General features: G+C 34.4%; 4 protein-coding genes across 4 annotated transcripts; 2 read left to right on the forward strand and 2 right to left on the reverse strand.

Annotated features, from left to right (window-relative positions):
- The first annotated feature begins 848 nt into the window (after nt 1-848).
- Nucleotides 849-6426, forward strand: LOC18056108 (kinetochore protein NDC80 homolog). Its single transcript, XM_024178407.1, has 4 exons — nt 849-2074; nt 3103-3349; nt 5526-5672; nt 5898-6426. The coding sequence occupies exons 1-4, from the start codon at nt 984-986 to the stop codon at nt 6141-6143; spliced, it is 1731 nt and encodes a 576-aa protein (XP_024034175.1). The 5' UTR covers nt 849-983; the 3' UTR covers nt 6144-6426.
- Nucleotides 6427-9960: 3534 nt separating this feature from the next.
- Nucleotides 9961-12766, forward strand: LOC18056126 (double-stranded RNA-binding protein 4). The gene is made up of 6 exons (XM_024177754.1): nt 9961-10003; nt 10513-10772; nt 11919-12129; nt 12222-12341; nt 12437-12465; nt 12650-12766. Exons 1-6 carry the CDS (start codon nt 9961-9963, stop codon nt 12764-12766), a joined length of 780 nt encoding a protein of 259 aa, XP_024033522.1.
- A 3791-nt stretch (nt 12767-16557) lies between these two features.
- Nucleotides 16558-19940, reverse strand: LOC18056127 (pentatricopeptide repeat-containing protein At4g02750). Its single transcript, XM_006451594.2, has 2 exons — nt 18300-19940; nt 16558-17541 (listed from the first exon to the last, which is right to left on the reverse strand). Exons 1-2 carry the CDS (start codon nt 19827-19829, stop codon nt 16735-16737), a joined length of 2337 nt encoding a protein of 778 aa, XP_006451657.2. The 5' UTR covers nt 19830-19940; the 3' UTR covers nt 16558-16734.
- Nucleotides 19941-20755: 815 nt separating this feature from the next.
- LOC112095657 lies at nt 20756-21690 on the reverse strand. The gene is made up of 2 exons (XM_024177755.1): nt 21415-21690; nt 20756-21304 (listed from the first exon to the last, which is right to left on the reverse strand). The coding sequence occupies exons 1-2, from the start codon at nt 21688-21690 to the stop codon at nt 20756-20758; spliced, it is 825 nt and encodes a 274-aa protein (XP_024033523.1).
- Nucleotides 21691-23539: the final 1849 nt, after the last annotated feature.

A 23539-nucleotide genomic window follows, 5' to 3' on the forward strand; every position in this document is an offset into this window, starting at 1 on the left:
GAATACATGAGAGCTTACAAGGATGCTTGAGTTGCTTGGTGTTGTGTATGGTGTGGCGTTGAGCAAAATAGAGGGTGTCTTCCCCTATTTATAAAGGAAGCTTGCCTAGGTCTAGATGGTTTTATACAAGTGGTGCAAGTTGCCTAAATATCTCCTAGGTTTTAGAGAGGTCTAGGTATGCACAAGTGTGGAAATCTTTAGACATATGCAAGTTGTAGGGAATTTTAGAAATTGGGCTAAGCTAGTTGAATTTGGGTTGTCCGCTTGCTAAGCACACAATAGCGTGCTAATTGTATGAGACGGCCCACTACCAAGAGCACCCTATTGGTAAGCGCATTCCACTATTAGGCGGATTTTTGTTGAGCGAACCCATGCGTGCCAATTTAGCCTCCGTTTGCGAGAAATTTGACCAGCCCGCGATATTAGGCCATATTTAGTATTATAGCTTAGATAATTATATCTTAAAAGTTATAATTTTAAAGTGTATAAAAACACTTATTGCTATAGTTTGGAAGATAAGTTAGTTTTATCTCATATTAAAAAAAAAAACCTACTATATTTTATACTATTTTTGTCAAAAATATTATTTAAAAATCATATTTATCCTAAACTATTAATCTTTACTTCACAATTATAAATTTTCTTCAACACTCGATGCCAACCAGCCCCTTGCCCTAATATCTCAGAGAGGGGTTCTCTTTGCTGAAATTACTACTGGTATGGATAAAAAAAAAGATGATATATGTGTGGAAATTTTAAACCATTTGGTTCTTTATGATATTGTATCTAATATGAGGGACTGCAGTGTTATAAATCCTATCTAAAATCTAAGAGCTCGTATCCGCAAATCAAAAATCTACGTAAGCGGGAAACCAGAACACCAAAATCAAAATAGAGAGCACTTCAGATTCGATTGGGGAAAAAGAAGTCACCACAATCTCAAAAATAAAAATTTTCAAAACCCTAAACGAAGTCGCCAAAAGATGAGAGGCAAAGTCCGACGTCGTCCAACAGAATCGGCGCTTCAACCCACGCCTGACCTTTACGGCGGCAATCGGTTCGGCGGTTCACGGGACTCCGATGCCAGCTTCGCCAGTAGCCGACCTTCTTCAATCGGCATGGGTCGCGCCTCGGCCGCCGATCTTTACACCGACCGGTCCCACCAGAGCTCCGCGATTCGCGCCATCAACGCCCATCTCTCATCGCACTCTTTCCACATTGCTTTCCCGCTCAAACAAGTACCCTCCGTTAAAGACATAACAGATGTTATCAAGTTCCTCATTTCTCGGCTTGATTATCCTTCGACCACTAAATTTGAAGAGGATCTGTTCGTCGTCTTGAAATCCCTAAGCTGCCCTTTCAAGATCAACAAATCAACGCTCCGTTCCCCAAATTCGCCTCACAACTGGCCGGCTTACCTCGCTTTGATTCACTGGTTGGTTCAAATCGCGTCTTATAACTACCATTTGACGACAAATTCGAAAGCTTTTGTGGAGAATAACAGTATGTATATGTATGCTTCCGACAGTTATTTGAATTATATCGAGGGAAAGGATGAGGATGTTGACAACATTGATAAAGGTTTTATAGAAAAACTAGAGAAAGAAAAAGAGAATGTGAGCGAATATGTGGAAGAATTAAAGAAGAAGGTGAGTGAAATGGAGGGGGCGATGACAGGCCCTACTGAAAGAGAGAAATTAGAGAAAGAAAAGTGTGTTTTGGAGGAGGACTTGAACAAGTTCAATGCGATAATTGGAGAGTTAAACATGCGGAAAGAGAAGATGGAGAAGCTCGTGGAGGAAAAAGAGAGGGAAATTGGAAAGAAAGTGGAGGAGCATAAAAGGATTTGCGAGGAGAATGAGGAGTTCAAGAAGAGAGTGAAGCTGCAGACTATCAATGCGCGTGATGTGGAGAGGATGAGAAGGGAGTTACAGGCGGTGGAGAGAGATATTGCGGATGCTGAGAATGCAAGGAATGAGTGGGAGAGTAAAACTTGGGATCTTGATTCTAAATTGGGACGTAAGTTTAAGGAGCTCGAGGCACTTTCCATGGAATGCAATCAAGCCATGAAGAGGTTTTGTATCTTTAACCTCTGTATTTTTTATGTGTTATAAACTTGTCTATACTAAACTAATTGCCATAGTTTTATTTATTTATTTATTCAATATCACTAGCTTTAGTGTCCAGTCAGTTCAGAAATTAATATCAGCTGAATAGGATGGCTGACAAAGTCGTGGTTGGTATTGGCATTTTCTGTTAAAACACTCTATTCTGTGTGATTTCTTTGGTCGGGTTATAATTTTTTTTATCTTTGTCAGAAACTGCCCAGAGTATTGTTATGGTTAACCTTAATTACTTTCATTTAAATGTCATAATAAGGACGTTTATGAATAATGCAGATAAATTCACCAACTTCCTTGGATGCCTAGGACTATTTAGTGCAGTTTGTGGCTTTGTTATTGTTGAATTACCTTTTTACAAAGCCAGACTGGAGACGAATATTAATGTCACACCATTGACCAATTGCAATTTTATTTATCCTATTGTTTGAGGAATGAATTAGTTATATTAATTTCAGGTGTGATGACCATTAATTGTCCTTAGAAAACCTTAAATTATAATGTTTGGATACCCTTGGTTAAGATTTTAAAATTTTGGCTGTTACATGCAATTTCAAGGAATCAGTGGAATTAATGTGTTGACTTAACATCTTTGATGTAATCACTGAATGTTGATTTTTCTCATGTGTTGTTAGTTTGAAAACAATAAATGCAAATTGTCATTTTGGATAACGACGAGTTGATTTTTTTTTTTTTGTGGGGGGGGGGGGGTGTTAGACCTTTTGTGCAGGCTAGTTTACTTAGCTTCTTGGCATGTTCTCAATACCTTCTGCACCTTTCATTTCAAACTTCTACTTCTCTATTTTCCCTAGTTTATTTGAAGACAAGCTAATATTCATGATCTATCAGAGCTGTAAGATTCCACTTTATTTTGCTATGGTGTTGGTTCTTTTTATATGTTTCATAAGTACCTGAATTTTGTGTATTAATATGCTTCTTAGCACACTATCTCTGATGCAACTGCTTTTCCTTTCGGTACTAGGTTGAAACTTGCTACTGAGATCCAGTATTCATTGAACAGTAACGGGTCTACACCTTCTGAGGTAATGGGTGTTGACTACAAATCCACACTTAAGCCTGCCCTTGAATCCTTTGCTGATGACGTAAAGAGAAGCTCTGTGGAAAAATTAGAAGAGTTGATTTCCCTTCAGCAACAGTCATCAGAAATGGCTGCCAAGATTGAAGGAAAAAGAAAACGTATTGATGCACTTCAATTTCATATAAATGAAGTAAGTGCAAAAAACTTTCTCTTCTTACAACCAAGCTAATGCATATATATATCATGCTTTACAGCATTTAATTTTCAATAGTCTTGCATTTATATGCTACATTCTGAGGATTGTGAGGCTGTGTGCTCGCTTTTCATCTTTCTTTTCTGTAAAACCTTGGTACAGATATATGAATCAATGAGAATATGGGATTAGAATAAATATAATCCCTACTTGATGTGATAATGACAGACACATTCAGGCATTAAAGAAAATGAAAAGATTTGGGTTTTGAAATAAATCCATTCCAAAATAAAGTAGGTTGTCAAAAGAAGTTTCATGTTGCAGAATTAAAACTGTTGAGAATATTTTATGAGTATTGATACTTTTTTATTCTTCTTATAGGATAAGCACACTAGGTAGACTGTTGATAGTTAGAACTTGGAAGCATTCTGCCATTATTTTTACAAGTTGATGGCTCTTTTTCCTTAGCACAATGCATGTTTATCGCTTCCCTTGGTGATCTTACTTAATGAGTCAGGTGTGGTGACTAGTTACTGTCTTAGTTTTTTCTTGGAGGTATTTACATAGCACTGTGGTAGCCACATACCTGCATTGGAGTTTTAAACTTTGTCTTTATGTACCTAGAATTGGGAGTTAGATTAGGATGGTGTAGGGTGCTTCGAAGTTTGGATTAAGACTGGGATGGTACTTAACATCTACACAGATTGAGGAGGTATTAGGATTGCACTGATTCAGAACTGATAATGGGCAAAGTTGAAAAAAAAAAGGATAACAAAGCTTTGTGGGGTGGATTTTGTTATTTAAAACATTCCTGGTTTCCTTTTCAACAAGTGTGTGAAATTTATCCATCAACACTTACATTGGGTGGTGGAACATAGAAATGTTACCTTAGCACTGCCATGGAAAGGCTTGAAAGTGAAAATATGATGCTCATTACCTTGGTTACTCTAAGGAAGTCCAGAAATAAACTAAAATTCATGATCAAACATGTCCCCTGGTCTTTACATGAGAGTCCTCACCGTGTTTCTCCCATTCAATCTTTTTCTGTCTATTTGTAATTCGTTGTTTGGCTTAGACTTTTGATAGTGTTACTCTTTGACATTAATGAATATGCCTACTTAAGGTATCTATCTTTAACTTTGCCTATTATGTAACTTTATGTGCAGTATCTATCTTGACTTTTTTTCTTAGTCATGTCATAGCAGTGTTGATAGGGTCAAGTTGATGTTAAGTCATGCCTAGATAAGGTTTTTAGCTTGCATGAGAAGTGTGCTTTTGTTTTGAATGTGTAAATTAGTTTTGTCTATGTAATTGAAAACATGCCAATATCCTCTGTCATGCACACGATGTCTTTTTGAATGATTTAATGGAAAACTAGCTTTTTCTTTCTTTTTTCTTTTTAAGAAATTATTTTTAGCAAAACTGTGATCTCCTCTGTGCTCATGATTTTTGCAGCTATGGGGCAATTTATTTGTCCAATGAGACATACAGGCTTTCTTTGCAAGGTGGCCTACTTTCCAGATAGGAAAATGATTACAACAATTTAACCTACTTTTAAATAAGGAAATGGGAGAAGACAAATTAGTATAAGTAGCCTATGAATTTAAATGGAACTTGGATGATAATTGACTACGGAAATTTTTCTCTTAGGGTTTTCTAGTGTTGTTTTTGTCATCAAGTTTTTTGTTTCACACTTTTCTCATAGTTGAACACAAATTCTGAAAAACAGGAAAGGGTGCTCCTCATATCATTTTGAGCAACAGTATTCCCTTCGGTTACTAGCGTTACTTAATGGGCTATGCCTGTTTTCCTTTAATTTCCCACTTACACACCCACAATGATTGTGTGGAGAAACATATGACAAGGCAGCTGCCTTGCATAGGTTGTTGGAATGGCCTAGAAATGTGTAGCAAAGGTGTTATTAAGGAAATTATATTGCTTAGGCTTGAGGATCTAAAGAAATATTCTGGTTTTGAAAAGAATTGGATTAGGACAAAACTAGGAGAAGAGATTGCTGAAAATTCAGCAAGAGTGTTCTTAGAAATCAGCAAGGAGGTGTTTTGTTTATTGCTTTGAATTTGATTTGAGGACATTTTTATCCAGCTATGGAATGTTGTTTTATTAGGAATGTAGTATGAGCTTTCTGTGATCCTTCATCATTGTCTTCCAACAGATGGAGACTCAGTTGAACTTGCTGAGTAAGGAGACACAAGAGATCACTAAAAGATGTGCAGAAGAAGCTAAAAAGATGGAGGAAGACATTCAAACAGAAGCTCATAACTTGGATATGGTGGAAAGAGAAGCAGTGGAGGTTCTAAAGGTGTGACTTCATCAGTTATTTGTTTTAATTGCTGAAGTCTTCTTTTACAAGAAATATTGATTACATGCCCCTAGATGGTTATGAAAGTAAATTCTGTGTTTGAAAGGGCAAAATATCCTCTAATCTCAAGTCATTTTTCCCGTCATTATTATCTGAATGTTCATCTTCATTGAATGGGAACCTCTAATATGCATTCTAATGAACCTCTAATATGTTTCTGTGAAGGCCTCTGAATCGAAGTTTCAGGAAGCCATCAGACAATGTGAAGAAGAAATTCAGATACGTGCTTTAGATCTATTTGCATTGGTTGATTCAGTCTCAAAGTACAAAGAACGCATGGAGTCCAAAATTTCAAAGATGAATAAAGGCATCTCAGAAACTGCTTTAACAGTATCAGAAGCCTACAAGAATTCCTTGCCTGCACAATTTAGCATTGCATTTGGCGAATGCACTAAGCACACTTCAACATAACGTTCACATATGAGTTTCTTGACCAAGTTGCCATCCCCGGATCTTGTGGTGAGAATTAAAGTGCCTTTCCAGAATATGTCAAGTTTTGCAAGTTCTGCATTTTGATGAGTTTCTGTTTGACTGCACTTATTGCTTCTTGAACTGTCATCTGGAAGTGATGTAAATATTTATAAATGTACTGGGAATTTGTTAATTATATTTATGTATTAAAAACTTAATGCTTGTCTAAATCAACGCTTAAGGAACAAGTCTCAAGGCTTAGGTGAATCTTGGATAGAATGAATAGAAGTTATGTAAAAGCAATTCAAATTAGTTCAGACGAAGAATCTTTTAAGTAACGAAAAGGAGCAATTTAATTTACCATTTTCTTCCTTTTATTTTGTTAATAAACCAATTCATGGTCCAAATAAAAAACTTTTAAGGGTATGTTTTGGTACCCGGCACCGAAAGAGTATGACCGTTAAAAAAAACACAACCCAAGTTTGTTTAGTAAAATTAAGACGGTCTGCTTTGTACAAAGTGACCATTTCATCCAAAAAATCCGGATTATTGGGATTTGCGCGGATCTTCACATTTCTTTTATTTTTTATTAATTAAATTGCTTTTAGTAATATTTAATTTATGGAAAATTAACCTGTTTGTTTTTTTTTTAAATACACAAATATTTTTTTTTTAGCGCATCATTTGAAGTTTGTTTTTTGTTGCATTCCTCTACTTCCGTATGATATTTGTTAATAGATTTAACGAAATTTTAATGAAATGATATTTTTACCCTTCAGAATTATAATTTAACCCAAAATAAATGAAAATTAGAAATAAATTGGCTGAATTTAAGTTTTTTTAAAGGTGGATGCTAAAAATTGGAGGAAAATAGAGTTTGTTGCTTGCTAAATTTAAAAAATTTGTATTTATTTTTTTGGAGGAAAATAGTGTTTGTTGCTTGTTAGATTTAGAAAATTTGTATTTATTTTTTCGCTTTCAATTAAGTTAAACAACATCAGTTTTTTTTTTTCAAATCGCATTAAATGGCATCGTTTTACTCTTTTTTAAAAAATTAGTATAATATAGTATAATTTTAGATATTCAAATGAAATGTTTATTTTACTCCTCTAACATCAACAATTTTTTAACAACGATTAGACAAAAGTGAATGACTACAATAAAAGGTAAATTTCAAGTGGCGCATTGAAAAAAATGTATTTTTAATAAAGATAAAACAAACATATGAACGGTGAATAATTTTTCTTAATTTATTTTCAATTTGTGATAAATGATTAAAAAACTAATAAATAGAAGCCACCACCGGCGGCCATTCGTCGCCCACCGCCGTCGATGACCATGGTCACAGCAGTTTTTTCAAATCAAATTTGACATCGTTAGATTCCTCAATGCCAACACTATGCATTCGTACAAGAATCACCGGCGAAGGAGATTCCGATAACCAACAAAAGGTTGACAACAACTGGCTTCCATAACTCGCGTTAACGGCAGCAAGTTGAGAAGCACCGCCGCCACCACCATCAACACTAGTGGACAGCAATTAAGCTGATGGTGGTGGTGTCTCCCATATCACTACCGTTAAATGCCGGCGAATAATTGAAGCTGGCGGTTCTTTGTACTTTGTAGGATTGTGTAGATCAAATACCGACAATTGTAACGGTACTAAAGACTAAGTGGTTGCCTGGTGTGGCCAGCATTTGTTTTAATAATAATTTATTTATTATAAAATAATAATATATAATTTTTAAATATATAATATAATTTATATTACACTAAACATAATTTTATGTTAAATTTAACACAATCGAATATAGTTAGTCTAATACTCTAATGCAGTGCTGTGTCGTAAATACACCCTAAATGGGTTTAGGTTGGGTGATAAAAGACCCTTGTCCTATGAGAGGAATGAGTTCCGAGTCTCTGTAGAAAATTCATTGCTACATTCAACACACCCAAGTTATGTTATATGGCAAAATTTTACTAAATTTGTCTTTAGAATCCCCGATTTGTAAAGTAAATAATTACTTCAGTTATAATTATGTAGAAATGGGGTGGAATTACGGTTTCAACAGTTCGAACACTTTCAAATAGTTAAAAAATTAATAAAATCTAATTATCTGATAGTACTTAAATTATAAGATATGATATCTTTAGGATATTGTAGTAGAAATGATACATTTAACTTTATTTTAACAAAATAAAAATCAAATTTACTAATATGTTTGGTGTGGTCACATTCAGAACTAAACCTGCATTGACCAAAAAAAAAAAAAATGAATTAGGATATAGCTGAAAGTGAAAAACATTAAAGGGGAGAACAAATACAGCAGATTGCGATCCTTTGTTGCCTTCTTTCCCTGAGAGGACAAGACTTGTCCCTATCCTACTGGTGTTTCGGTGCACTAACATTCACCGTCTGATACATGCACCATGAAGCAAAATAAACTAATCAAGACCGTAGATCTACATTCTTTCTAGATGAAAGCATCCTCGTACAAGTGGGAACCGCCATATAATATTCTTTCTTTTCAAGAGTAAGAGCCAAGAGCGTGGGACCATCAACACTAAAGGAGAAGCTGAAGGAAACCCAAAATGACAAAAGGTTTGATCTTTTTGCCTTTCTCTTCTTCTTCTTCTTCCTCATTTTATTGTTAATAGTGAAGCTACATCTCACTCAGCAACTTCCTAGCTTATCTAATGAACAGTCCATTATTAGTTTCAAATGCAAAACGTTATACTTATGTTTTCAATATTTTATTGTTCACAACCCAAATGAAAAAAAAAAAGAGTAAAAAAAGGAATAAATAACAATTTTTTTTTTATAGTTGTTTAAGGAATGAAATAGGGTGACCAAGATAAAGGTGTTTGCTCATACATTATCATGCTCTCCTCCAGAATAAAAGCGAGCAAATGGTTGAGCAGATCACCTCGACCAGGATATTATTGGTCACCTCGACCAGAATAATATGTGGTGACCTCGACCAGGAAATTACCAGAAAGCACGATTCAGTCAAAACATTTTCTCCGAAATATTAGGGACCATATTCTTAGTGGATGAAAACCGCTATAGTTTTCTATAAAAACCCTAGAAAAGGAAAGGAAAGGGGGCTTGGCGGTCTCTCTCTCTCTCTCTAAGCAACTGAACCCATTGGACATTTTTCTCTCTCTACCACAGAGAAATTTCTCTCTCGCCTGTGATTTCTTTAAGATTGATTATTTCAAATTCTTTTCCTTTAAATTTACTTAAAAGCTTTTTGTTTAAGGCAATCATAATTAAGCCACATGAATTGTGGTATGGATTTTTCCAAATAAGACTCGAATCGCTGACTTGAGCGTCGGAGGGTTCTCGCCGGAAAAACTTCCGGCACCTCCTGACTGTTGGTTGTGTCCACAGGCTCACAGGTTATCTGCTTATGGATCGTCTGCTCATGGATCGTCTGCTCATATGTTTGTCTGCTCATGAGTTCTCTGCTTATGAATCGTCTGCTCATGGATTGTCTGCTCATGGGTTGTCTGCTCACAGAACATCTGCTCATTGAAAATCTGTTCATGGTGCTAACTAATCATGCTAACTAATCATCAGCTTCCCACCAAACAAATTTAATGATGATGCAGGGATCTGAGATCTGACCAACTCATCCGGATTTCTGCATCAACAATAGTTTCTAGAGCAAGAAGCCCACCATTTGGGCAATTGTTTGGAGTCCCAAGACAGAGAGAACATTTTAACTTTAAGAAAAAAGAAATGTTTGTCTTGATAGGAAAATGATTTTTTTAATATATATAAATTTTGTATTATTAAAGAAGCTTTTAACAAATGGTGGGTGGAACACTTTTTGTTTGTGGCCGGTTAATAGAACGTAGTGACTTTCTTCTTTAGTTTGATCTGTTTATTTTTCTTTTTATTTTTGTTGTTACACTTTATCTCTTTGCAAATTGCAATGCCCATTTGTGATAACTTCTAACTAGAAATATTTTGATCGATGATGTATAACATTTGCAACAAGGCATAAATTCAATTTTATAATTGGTGTTTTCTTTTTTTTAAAAAAAAATTATTAAAACTTTGGGCCTTCAAATCATTAATAATTGTGAAAAAAAAATGAGCATAATAATAACAGAGTCTACTGAATCTGGATGCTAAGGCATGTGAACAAATCCTGTTGTCGTGTTCTTTTGACATTGAATTGATTCACGGTTCATTCCACTAATATAATTGTTTTGTGAAAATGTAATTTATTAGTGATAGTTTAGGCATCGAATTTTCTGTGACATGTATTAGTTTCTGTTATGGCATTAGTTACTTTTTGGTCTTTAACTGTATGATTGCTTGTTGGGAAACTAACTTTATCAATCAACTTTGCTTTAGGCTTACCAGAAAAACATTTGTGCAAGAACCGATTGCAAGAGTATACCCAGAAAGCTGGCTTACCATTACCAACTTATAGGAGTAAAAACGAAGGATTCCCTCATGCTCCAAAATTTTGGGCACAAGTTGAGGTTAATGGAAAAACATATGCATCTACAGGAAGATTTACTCATGTGAAAGAGGCTGAGCAGGATGCAGCTAGAACTGCTCTGGAGCACATAACTCAAATTGTGAAGAATGCTGGAATCCCTACCATTCAGGTGGTCTCTGATGCACTTTTAGGCTTGTTTATTTACTTTTGACTAACCAAGTTGAGTCATATTAAGAGGTTCTTTTTTTTTTCTTTCTTTTTTTTTTTTAATATATATAATATATACCACTTGCTATTGTATTATTGTCAAATACCAGTTGGTTTGACTCGTAAGGTTTCTTGGTGTAAGAGGTTTTAGGTGGGCTTGAACCTTGCTCAGTGCTCACATCAATGTCACAGAAGGGTTTGGTTTACTCTTATATCAAAGTTTATTTTTTATTTTAACTTATCCTAGTATATAAGTAAGTCACAGTGCTTCCCTGCCAATTATTAACTTCTTCCTTTGACTCATTGACTTTGATTGTTGTGTTGCTTCTTTTATTTTCAAAAGCTCTGATAGTCTCACATTGAAATTTGTTAGTAGTGCTTGTCAGTTGTCACTTCTATAAGCATGAATGCTATTTGTTAAGGTTATTTTGATAATGTGGGAAACAAGAGGAATAGTTAGTTATGTTGGAAAGAATGTCGTGATAAGTGATAACTGGGCTGTACAAACTTCTGCTTAAATGTAGACAAGCACACTCCTTGATGTTTAAATTTTGATCTGCTTTTATGTTCTAAATTATTGAATGCAGATGTAATCACAATTGTTTCTGCAGTTTGTGATACTGGAGAACGGATTAATTCTAAGTTTTAGGTGCTTGAAATTGATTAATATCACCTGATTACTTTTTCTCTATCACTAAGCCACAATACTAGAGATGTCAAAACCTTACATAAAAGTTGGTGCTCACTTTTATCTAAACCTGATTGCTTGTTCCCTGTCACTCAAAATGGTTGTGCTCTGATACAAACAGGGGTGAACACCATTTGCTGTCGCTACTTTAATTTTTTATCTCATTTTATTTATTTAAAACGAAATTCCTGTTATCTTATAATTCTATCACATCTCCCACATGTTTATTATTGACCAGGAAAGTCTGCTGTATGCCTACTGTAAGATTGCATCTTACCTGTTCTTTATTTTAATTCTTACCTGTTCTTTATTTTAATTTTTAGTTTTTTTCTCCTTATGCTTATAAATTATGCTCAATCGAATGATTATTCTACCCAGGAATTCAGGGCTAACTGCTAGATTTAACTTTGTGTTTTCTAGGATCCAAACTACTGCAAGTCAATCCTGAACGAATATTGTGCCAAGATAAACTTGAAGAAACCTGAATATACTACCACTTTTGGCAACGAAAAACATCCAGTTTTTATCTCTTCTATGGTTTTCAATGGTGAAACTTACAAAGGTGAGGTAGCTGGAAGCAAGAAAATGGCAGAACAGCTAGCTGCACGTGCTGCCATTCAGTCACTTTTAGGTACTTTGTGGGGCTTTAATATCTAACAAGATCTTGAGTTTAAACGCATGATTTGAAGAAACATGCTCTCTCACTTCTTATTGCTTTTACAGAATCTGGTTCAGAAGTCATTCGTCAAATAATCAGTTCCAAGTTTAATATTCATAAGCCGGCATTGGGGTTTAAAGACTTGGGGACTGATAGAAGCAATTTACAAATTGTTGTAAAGTCAGGTAATACTGTTGTGTTTTTATATGATCAGAGACATTAATTAAGTTAAACTTGCTCTTGAAACTGACCACCCATCAACATCCATATGTCCCTACAGAGGCTTCCAAGAAGAAAGTGGCTGCTTTTGTAAGTTTCCTAACTCTCTTAAAAAATTAGAATACAGACCAGTATTGCTTTTAACAAGTGCTAAAATAAAATCATACATAAGCTGATGATGCTGTAGCACAAAACCTTTGTAATGTGTATAAAGATGTCTTCATATATGTCCTATTTGACAATCTAATATCTAGTATTCTTATCTCCCATGTAGCCTTCGACTTCTGAGATGAAATCTGCAGGTCCACATGCTAATTCAAGCGGGGAGAATAAGCGAAAACGTTTGATTGAAGACTCTTCACAGCAGAAAAAGCGAGTTCATAAGCAGTGAGTTTTTCTTCTGCTGTTGAAGTTCACTGAAAAACAAATTGATTTTCATTTGATATTGTTATGGGATATAAATTGATAAGTAATTATTCTCATTTTGTGGAAGAGAATTTGCATTCACTGAAGCTTGAATATCTAGTAACATTTGATTTTCTGTTCCTGCTACAAGCGAGCCTTGTATTGATATTCTTGATAGCACAGTGGCCCCAAGGGAAAACTATGTTTGAGCTGTTTATAGTAAATTTCCAATGACTAATAGAAACTACCAAGAGTAGCAATCGAATAACATTTTGCATAAGAGATCCCGCAATTAAGATGAGACAATATTTTCACGCTCTGTTTATTTCAGTATCACGAAGTTTCTGTAGGTAAATATATCGCATCTATTAATAGAAGAATTTTATTATATTTGTTAGGATCCCACGTGGATTAGGTATGAGACTAGTAAGCAGTTATTAATCCTAGGACACCCTTCTCTTAAAATTTGGTTTTCAAGAATGAGTTCTACCTTGTGGGTTCGTAACAATATTGAATTCAATGATGAAATTATTCGGATGAATTTAATTCTGCTATTTTGATATTGCAGGTTTTGAAGTTGCTCTGGAGGGGGTGGTGTTGTCTTCTTCGGCAATCGCAAGAACAATTAAAGTATGGAGTAATTTGGGTTGCTTGGGCACTTGAACCTTCTATGACAATGCCCTCTATATCTATACATGCGATGTTAACCATTAACTAGCTGGAAGAAAAATTGATAGGTTTCTTAGACTAAATTAGCCTTTGAACTTATTCATCAGTTAGCCCATGATTCATATTTACATAACACTGTACTCTAAATATGAACATACATCCTTCATGGAACAATTTTCTGACTTGAAATTCTATGACAATTATTACCATATATATTAGCTATAAATGGGATTCCTAATGTTTTATAGTACAACAGTTGCAAGTCTTTCGTTGTCCGTTATAAGATTTTTTTTGGTTACATTTCCCAATTTTTTATTACAGGGCACAAATTGATAAATGTAACGATTATTTTGAGAAATGAAATAAAAAATTTATAACCAATAATAAAAATAAATTTGTGATTGGCACATCATATAGTGGTTGTACAAAGTACCCATGAGCAATTCAATTGTTTGATAATGCAATTGATTTAGATTTAAATTCGTTGGATAACAATTCAAACGTGATGCATAAAAAGGAAAAAAAATGCTACAAGTAATGTTAATGCTTTCAAACTTACAAGTGGAACAAAAAAGATTAATAATTAGAGTTTTATGATTATTTTATTTGATTTGTGTTTTCTATTTGAATTTGGTTACTTGTTTAGAATTTTATTTCTTATTTAAGTTGTTACTTGCTTATAATATTTGTCTTTTGTAACTTTAAAATCATGGCATTGATTACTATCAAATTTTTGTTTCCGGCTCTGAGTAAGTTTTGAGTTTACGTTATTTTTCGGTATTCTATGGAATCATAGAGTTTTAACAATCTAAATTCATGGGTATTCTTAGAATCAACAAATTCTAGTTTATTTCACTATTCCACATATATTTAGACTAAATGAATTATTAAAAGAGTAGAGCTATTGGCACCCCTCTAATATCCTTTAAAAACCCCTATTATAAGTACACCCCATTAAACAATGTTATAAAATTTATATTTATTATTAACACCCACTTTAATTCCAAAACTGCCCTTCTTCTAAATTTGATTTTCTCTCCAACACCCAACAATAAACGTCGGCAATATTTATGTCGCCGATCTCATGTCATGTTTTGGGTCCCTCATTTATGCAATTTCCTGCCCATCTCTTGAGTTCTTCTTTTGCAATTTTGCTCCTTGATAAATTCTTTTAGTCCCAATCCTTGATTTATGCTAAGCCATTGGACAGTCCTAAGGGTTTTTAACAAAAGATTGTTGCTTGTATAACACTTTATTCAAAAGATTGTTGCATGTATAACACTTTATTTTAGTTTTCTAGATGCGTAAGACTCAAAACAATTCATTGATCTTTGGAATGGGATTGAAGATGAATGCCAAGAAATCATAACCAATTAAAAATTGTATTTATGCGGCGTATGGCAGCGTTTGAATTTTAGAGAGAAAAATATAATTGATACATTTATCCTTAAATGTAATTGTAGAAAATAGGGGTTTTATAAGTTCAATAAGGGGGTGCCAATAGCTCAACTCTTATTAAAAATACCCCTATCTTTTTCTATCAATCCATCCCCTGTTTCAGTTATATCTTCCACTGTAGCATGGAACTTAAAATCTATTGGAACTCTACATACATATAATTGTAATACAACATAGAGGTCAAACATTAAAGGTGTGTTTATTTTTTGGATTGAAGAATGAGAATGAAAATGAGGAGTCATTCGCATTGTGTGCCTTCAATTTAAAAAAAAAAATCAATTATGAAATGAGAATAAAAGTGGTTGGTTCCACAAAATTTGAGAATGAGGATTAAGTATCACTTTCCATGGAGTGGCAGAAATGAAGATAGGGGAATGGAAATGAGATATAAATTGATATTTTGTTCTTAAAAATTGCTTCGATCGGGTGTTTCGTGAATGACTAGCCATTATTGCGCATGTGGGTGTGACATGCACTTTAAGAGACTAATAAGCAAAAAAAGTGATTTTTTTAAAAAATAAATTTGAAAGAAAAATTACTGGTTTTTTTAGTTGTGCATCGAGAAGAAATTGTGAATGGATAAATCGATGAGATCATTATTAGTATATTTATAGAGATGACCTCATATACTCTTATTAAATTAATTATTGCCTTCCCATAACGCATCAAGTGGTGTTTGTTCATTGAGGATGAATACCAGGTATATTTTTAGAAAATTGATAAGGCAATTAGGAGTTTGAGTGATGATAAAGCCATAAACTCTTATACAAACTGATGTGGCATTAATTCATTAGTTGAATGAAAATATAAAATAATAAAAATAAATCATGTGAGCCAAGAGATATTTAATTCAATCAATTTTATTATGCCACATCAGTTTGTACAAAATAAATTTGTATAAGAGTTTGTGACTCTATCATTACTTTTAGGAGTCTATACCGTCTATAATATAAAGATTGAAAGCTAAAAATAATAGACAACATAAGATCCATTTCGGTGTTTGTAATTAGCTTTTCTATTATTATTATTATTATTATTTCCAGTTAGGCCTATGTATTATAAATTCATAATACACACACGATGTTTGTGTATATATATTTCAAAGCCCACCATGATGGTGGAGTGAAGAGGGACTTCTACCTATAATATAGATCATAACATAACAAATACATATGGAGAGGGATATAAAGCAAAACCTTCAAATTTAAGAAAAAAAGTATAAAAACACACTAAAGAACAAGAATAAAAAACAAACTAGCAAAGAGTAAAAACGAAATTATCTCCTAATATAAGGGATCTCTTGTGCATCCAAATAAATGATACTAGACAAATCAACAGAGAAACCACAAGGACCCAAGAAATTAATGAGTTTCATTATTTAAAAAAAAAATTGTCAGGGGACATCATTTACTTAATTGGACACATTTTTTTAATTAAAAAATAAATAGTAATAGCATAAGAAAGATGGCTTTCCATTTTAATATTAAAGTGGATGGAAGGCTAAAATAATTTGAAAACACTTGCAAGGGGGAAAAATAGTAAGTTGTGAACAAATCAAGAAAATGCTGCTACAATTATTTTATGTAAATTAGCAGTCCTAAAGTAATAGTATGCAGTGGAATAATTAAGTCACACAGAACATACTTGTATGGTCGGCTGCAATCCTTCTTATGTAAATTAGTAGCCGTCATGGCGTCATCAATCAGTAACCAACAACCGAGAGATCGAGTTCATCCTGAGGAGAGGCTTCATGAAAGTTTTCTTTCACTCTTGCAGCTGAAATGTCCACTTCTTTGAGGTTATATACTGAAACAGTTCTCTTTACGCTCACCAGTAATCTCCACAAGAACATGAACCACCACTGAAGTGGTGAAAGCGGTTGTTATCCCTTAAGATTATCAACCTTCCCACAATCTTGGATATGTGTTTGATGGCATTGTGACAGTCTTCACACACGCGCAAGTTTTTCATCACACGTATTGGTCTACCTGCTGGTATGGAAAGTATCCCATATGCCACAGCTAACTTTTCACTATGATACCTGAGCATATGCTCCTTTTCTTCCTCACCCACATCATGTAGAACCAATTTCGTTGAGTACACAAATCCGTCCTGCTTCAGTTTAAATTCCAACTCTTCTAAATAAGCATATATTCTATCCTTCTCTGGGTGGAGAGTATCACCAACGGAAAATGTATGCACTTTATTTTGAACCTCAAGCCAACTATAGCCAGTTACTTTCTTCACACCCCTGTCTCGCATTTTCAATCTCATCTTACTAACATCACCCCATCTACCTGAAGCTGCATATAAATTGGATAGGAGAACATACATTCCAGCATTCTCAGGCTCCATTTCAAAAATCACCTCTGCAGCTTTTTCCGCTAATTCAGTTTTACCATAAAGTCTGCAGGCACCAAGTAAAGCACCCCAAGTTGCAGCATCTGGTTCGAAAGGCATGTTTTTCATCAAATTCTGTGCCTCGTCCAGACGGCCGGCTCGACCGAGAAGGTCCACCATGCATGTGTAATGCTTAGAATTTGGTATTACACCATAATCTCGATTCATTGAATAAAAATACTCTGTGCCCTTCTCCACCAAGCCAGTGTGACTACACGCAGACAATATACCAACCTGCAATACAGATAATAGAACTGAAAAATGAAGAACCATATTTGCAAGAGAGAAGATCCACACGTTGCAAGAGAGATATCTAATAACAAGAGATAAACATCATTCAATGACAAAACAAGCATCATCACAAAGCAAAATCAGATATCTAATACTATTGTACTGATTTTGTGTAGTGCTTCTAATTGCTCAATCATAAGCAAAAGCTGAAAAAGAAATTCCCTCAAATTTCAAGAGTTTTCCTTTCAATTCTCATTAGTGATATTTTGGTCACTAAGAACACAGAACAATAAACTAAAGGGCAGTTTCAATCCTGCACCAAACCGAATACGTCCTTTGTAGTGCCTTTGCTGCCATGCCGGTTGGTTCTTAATTGTAAAGGGTAAATAATTTCTTGCCAGAGATGAAAGCCAGAACCTCAAAAAGCTCAGTCTCAAGCCACTCAGAGTTCTTCTTCCAATAAACAATTTCTCAATTAACAACAGTTTGAAATACTATATCTAGTTAACCTAACTCCCAATGCCAGCCACATGGGAATTGCTACATCAATCTATTAGCTCCATTTTAGGTTACATAGAAATATCCTCTGTTCACTCCTTGGCAGTGAAGTCATCAAATTGAGAACAAGAAAATAGTGGGTTTCAATTTTACGATAGGATGCATTAACATTATAATGGAAATATTGAATCAAGCATCAACAGTGTAACAGAACTAACATATCATGCGGTTTGATTTGATAGAATTAAAATATCAGAACTCACCATAGTGATATCATCTGGTTTGATACCCACTGTTTTCATTGACTCAAAGAGCATTAACGCATCTTTTCCAAATCCATGTCTAGCATAACCAGCAATCATAGTGTTCCATGAAATGACATCCTTATCTACTATTTCTTCAAATGCATGGTATGCTTCTTCTACACTTCCACACTTGCAATACATTACAAGAAGGGCATTCCCGACAAAGCACCCAGCTTCGAAACCAACCTTAACCAGTTGGCCATGCAACTGCTTCCCCAATTCCAAAGAAGCTAAATTGGCACATGTGCTCAAAACACTAGTAAATGGAGATCTGTTCAATCTTTCCCCATATCTTTTCATCTCTATAAAAAGGCGCAAAGAATCTTCACTATAGCCACTCTGAGCATAACCAGCAATTATAGCTGCCCATGAGATGCAATCATGCTGAGGCATCCTATCAAACAAATTCCTAGCATGGGTTATCTCACCACTTTGAGCATAACCTGTGATCATTGTATTCCAAGAAGCCACATTCTTACAAGTCATTGCCTCAAATAACTCCCTCGCCATGTCCATTCTCTTAGTCTGCACATATCCCGCAATCATTGCATTCCATGAAACTGTATTCTTTTCAGGCATTGCATCAAAAATCATCCTTGCCTCATCAACCTTTCCATTCTGCACATAACCTGACACCATGGCCGTCCACGTAAAGACATCCTTAACTGGAGCCTCCTCAAACAATCTTTGTGCTTCTGCCAGATAATTATTTTGAGCATAACCTGTAATCATAGTATTCCATGAAACTTCATCTCTCACAGGCATCCGATCAAAAATCCACTTTGCATCACCCAATCTTTTTTGCTTAACAAAACCTCCCATCAAACTATTCCAAGAAACTACCTCCCAATTTGCCTTCGACTCAAACAACATGCATGCCTCTTCTATCCTCCCATTCTGCACATATGCTGCAAGCAATCCATTCCATGAAATCTCATTCTTTTCCAACATTCTATCAAAAATCCTTCTCGCCGCATCGGCATACCCATTCTGTGCATACCCAGACAACATAGTGTTCCAAGAAACAACATCCCTTTTCGGCATCATTTCAAACAAATTCCGTGCTGCAGAAAGACTCTTATTCCTCACATACCCGCTAATCATGACATTCCAAGAAACCAAGTCTCTTTGAGGCATTTGATCAAACACCTGTCTTGCGGGATCAAGTTGGCCATTTAACAAGTACCCTGAGATCATGGCATTGTAGGATACAGAACTCCGACGAGGCATAGAGTTGAAGACATGGAGAGCAGAGTCGCAACAGCCGTTGCGCATGTGGGTTGTAATAGCCACGTTCCATTGTCTTATGTCCCAGTCTCCGGCGGGTTTCGGCTTGTTTCTGGATTTACTATTCAAATGTCTTTTCAGTGTTTTCTTTGATGGATATGGATTTGTGTTTGCTGGAGACTGAAGCCTATTGATGGATTGGGTGTGTTGATGGAGTATGCAGCTGCTGTGTAACTGTCGTAAACGATTATTCCCGCGCATTACTTTACTTTGGTATCAGAGTTTCATTTTCTCCCGCTCATTACTTGTATTCAAAGTTTCTGCGTGTAATTTGAAGTAAGCAAAAATACACCAATTAACCCCCAAATTGCCGATTGGTGTAAACACTTGCTCACTTTGATAAATTCTCCAATACCCACGTGCGCTAAATGTAATAAATCAACTGTTTGGGCTCTCTTTAGTGTGTGCAATTAAATTCATTGTTGATACGGAGTCCAATGTCAGAAAATTCATTTTTAAATAGGTAATTCAAGATAATTGATTTAGGATGTGTTTGACATACTGTATTATATTATATTATACTATATTATTTTAATATAGGTGTATTGTATTACACTATATTGCATTAGCACTGTATTATAATAATATTATATAATGTTTGGTGTTACACTGTATTGTATTAATTTTTAGTTCTATTATATTCGATGCTGCACTATACTGTATTAATTTCTTTTGGTGATTAATTTTAATTATATATTTAAAAAATAATATCTACTAGTACTTAGAAAAATACTAAATATAGAAGTCTTAAATTTAAGAATTTTTACATCAATTTTTTTGGTTTAAATAAAAGAATCATAATTCTTTATAAGACATGTGTAAAACTAACAAATTCTAAGATTTACAATGATATAAGATTTATTTTTTCAATAATTCGTAAATATATAACCTATGAAATAAAAATTAAAGCGAATAATTCAATCAAATAGCATTTAAAAACTATCACAGAATGAATAAATAATTAAAAAATAAAAGATTCATTCAAAGTTAATACATACTTCAAAAGCATCACAAATTAGTAAAGTAATACAGTTGTTGTTCGCGTCAAATAATTTAAGTACACACATCTGCAAGCCAAACTACTAATGCAAAATATCATTGTTTAGTTAGAAATCCATACTCTCTAGTCAAACTCCACCTCTCCTCTCATGTTCACGCAAAAGCATCCTAACATAAGCCAACTTACGATCATGATCATTTCGTAATACCTTAAAAGCCCTTATATGTGAAGGCTTCTCAACCATCAAATTTAAGGCAATAAGCTCATCATCCACAGAAAGTCTCATCGAATCAAGCTCTCTGCTAATGTAATCATTATCTTCACTACTTCCAAACGTATTCTGAGACATGTCAGCGTTGGCTTGATGAAATGTTGAAACCAATTTGTTAATACCAACCGCAATTTGTTCATCTAATTTAGACTTCCTCCTGTTTGATGATTGTGAATGTGATCGAGTAGTGTATTGGGAATTCGAAGGCAGTGTAGTCGACATTGGAGAACCTTTATCATCAATCTCGTTATCATCATCATGAATTTCTTCTTGAAGTGCTGCTATAGCCACATCATTTGGATTTTTTGTCGAACTTTCAGTTGCATGGTCTTTTCCAAATATATTTGCTAGCCTCTCATAATATGGAAATGTCTTATCTCTCCAATTGCTTGCATCTTTATGGGACTACAATAATAAAATAAGATAATTAAATAAATTCTATTATATTCACAATAAACAAATTAAGGACAATGTTTATAAATGATGACATAAAAAAAATAATTGTCTTTACTAACCTCCACAAATGATCTCCATACTTCTTCATTGTCAACCACTACACATTTTCTCACATCATTCCAGCCAAAACTACTAGTGTTCAACATATCAAATATCACCCCATGACTTTTCTTCCATATCTTTATCTTAGAATCAATATATGGGTACGCCTTCAAACCTCTCCTTAGTAATAATTTTTCTAATTCATTTTCAATATATTTATAACTTCCAGATTTAAAGGTGTCGTTATCAGCTCGACCACCATTTGCAACTACAACATCTAAAATGTTCAACATTGCTTCTTCTTTATCTTTTGTTCATGTTCGTCTTGAGCCTGTCCAGTAGTATGGCTAGGTCCTTCACTCTCCATTCCTACAAAATAAATATTATAACAATTTTTTAAACAAGTAACTAAAATATAACACCAAGTCAATTCACATCTATATACTAACAAAAGTACAACCTCAGATGCTTTTCTAATCACATCTATATACTAACCAAATATGTTTTCCTAATGATATCTGTATACTAACAAAAGTACAACCTCATATGTTTTCCTAATGACATCTATATACTAACAAAAGTACAGGCTCATATGCTTTCTTAATGACATCTACATACTAACAAAAGTACATGCTCAGATACTTTCCTAGTGATGTCTATATACTAACAAAAGTACATGCTCATATACTTTCTTAATGACATATATATATTAGATGAGTCTAATTTCCAAGCCAATTATTATACATAGTAATAGATAAATCATTCCTCCAGCTCGTCCACTGGTCTGAAGCTTCAATGCTACTTATGCTATCATTATCTTCTACTTCATTATTAGATAAGTCAACTAATTCATGCTCCATTGGATCCACATACATTTCTCTTCTAATCAAATTATGCAATAAACAACATGCAGTAAGAATGCATTATTGGGTTTTAATTGGATGAAATGAAAGACTTTGAAGAATGGCCCATCGCATTTTGAACAATCCAAAACACCGTTCAATTACATTTCCTACTGATGAATGTTTCATATTAAAGAATTCTTCTTTATTGCGAAGAGCACACCCATCTCTCCATTCCGATAAGTGATTTCTTGTTCCCCTATATGGTGCAAGGAATCCTTTAGCATTTGTATATCCAATATCCACAAGATAGTAATAACCTATTTATTTCACTTAAGCATTAATATAATTTTGTTTTTGAATATGTAATTTGATTAAATTAAATTTTGGAATGAATAATACCTGTAGAAACTTTTAAGCCAGTCGGTTTATTTAATGCATTGCGAAGTACTCTTCAGTTAGAGGCAGAGCCTTCCCATCCGGGCATCACGAAGATAAATTTCATATCTTGTGAACATACCCTTAAAACATTTGTAGCAATCTCACCCTTTCTTGTTCGATATCTTGGCTTATCATTTTCTGGCACACAGAGTCTAATATAAGTTCCATCTAATGCCCCCAAGCAATTCTACATGCATAAAAAAAATAAAAATTTAATTGGGATTAAATTATAAGTCGCTATAATAAAATATAAGTAATTGAAAATGTACCTTAAACCACTTCCACTTCTCATCAGCGTAATTATTTGGTACGGGGCCTGGCACCCTCAATAAAACATTGTGTAGCCGCAATACTTTGTTTAACACTGAATTGAAGTATCTACTAACAGTCTCACCAAATCTAAAAAACCTAATGCCAATTGTGCTATTCTTAACATGATGAGACAAAGTGTGTAGGAACATGCAAACTTGCTCTTCAAGAGCCAATGAACCACTAGCCTTTAGTCCCCTTGATCGAAGTAGCTCACATAGTAGGCCAAATGTCCTTCTATCCATTCTTAGTTGATTTACACATTGTATGTCACTATTGCCTATAATGCTATCTAAGTATTGCAGTCGAGTAGCATGGAATTGGAATGTACGACTATGAATCATTTTTCTTTCGTTATGCCTTCGGATCAACATCATTAACAAAAAATACATCACAATGAACATGAACCTCAACTTCATTTGCCACATGATGAAAGAAAATTTTCTTCCCATGTCCATATCTAACACAACTAGTAAAATTGGGGGAAAAAAATCAGTTAGTAGACCATTTGATACATTTCCATAAAGTTAGATTTCCATATAAGGGCTAG

The sequence above is a fragment of the Citrus clementina genome, unplaced genomic scaffold (genome assembly GCF_000493195.1).
Source record: "Citrus clementina cultivar Clemenules unplaced genomic scaffold, Citrus_clementina_v1.0 scaffold_1, whole genome shotgun sequence".
In the NCBI taxonomy this organism is placed as follows: Eukaryota; Viridiplantae; Streptophyta; class Magnoliopsida; order Sapindales; family Rutaceae; genus Citrus; species Citrus x clementina.

Coding starts and splice junctions, on each gene's coding strand:
- LOC18056108 (XM_024178407.1), top strand. CDS start 984: ATGAGAGGCAAAGTCCGACGTCGTCCAACAGAATCGGCGCTTCAACCC. Junction 2,075..3,102: donor TGCAATCAAGCCATGAAGAG/GTTTTGTATCTT, acceptor TTTCGGTACTAG/GTTGAAACTTGCTACTGAGA. Junction 5,673..5,897: donor AAGCAGTGGAGGTTCTAAAG/GTGTGACTTCAT, acceptor GTTTCTGTGAAG/GCCTCTGAATCGAAGTTTCA.
- LOC18056126 (XM_024177754.1), top strand. CDS start 9,961: ATGGTGGGTGGAACACTTTTTGTTTGTGGCCGGTTAATAGAAC. Junction 12,342..12,436: donor ACAAATTGTTGTAAAGTCAG/GTAATACTGTTG, acceptor ATGTCCCTACAG/AGGCTTCCAAGAAGAAAGTG. Junction 12,466..12,649: donor AGAAGAAAGTGGCTGCTTTT/GTAAGTTTCCTA, acceptor TCTCCCATGTAG/CCTTCGACTTCTGAGATGAA.
- LOC18056127 (XM_006451594.2), bottom strand. CDS start 19,829: ATGCGCGGGAATAATCGTTTACGACAGTTACACAGCAGCTGCATACTC. Junction 17,542..18,299: donor AACCAGATGATATCACTATG/GTGAGTTCTGAT, acceptor TCTGTATTGCAG/GTTGGTATATTGTCTGCGTG.
- LOC112095657 (XM_024177755.1), bottom strand. CDS start 21,690: ATGTTGAACATTTTAGATGTTGTAGTTGCAAATGGTGGTCGAGCTGAT. Junction 21,305..21,414: donor TATGGAGATCATTTGTGGAG/GTTAGTAAAGAC, acceptor TTATTATTGTAG/TCCCATAAAGATGCAAGCAA.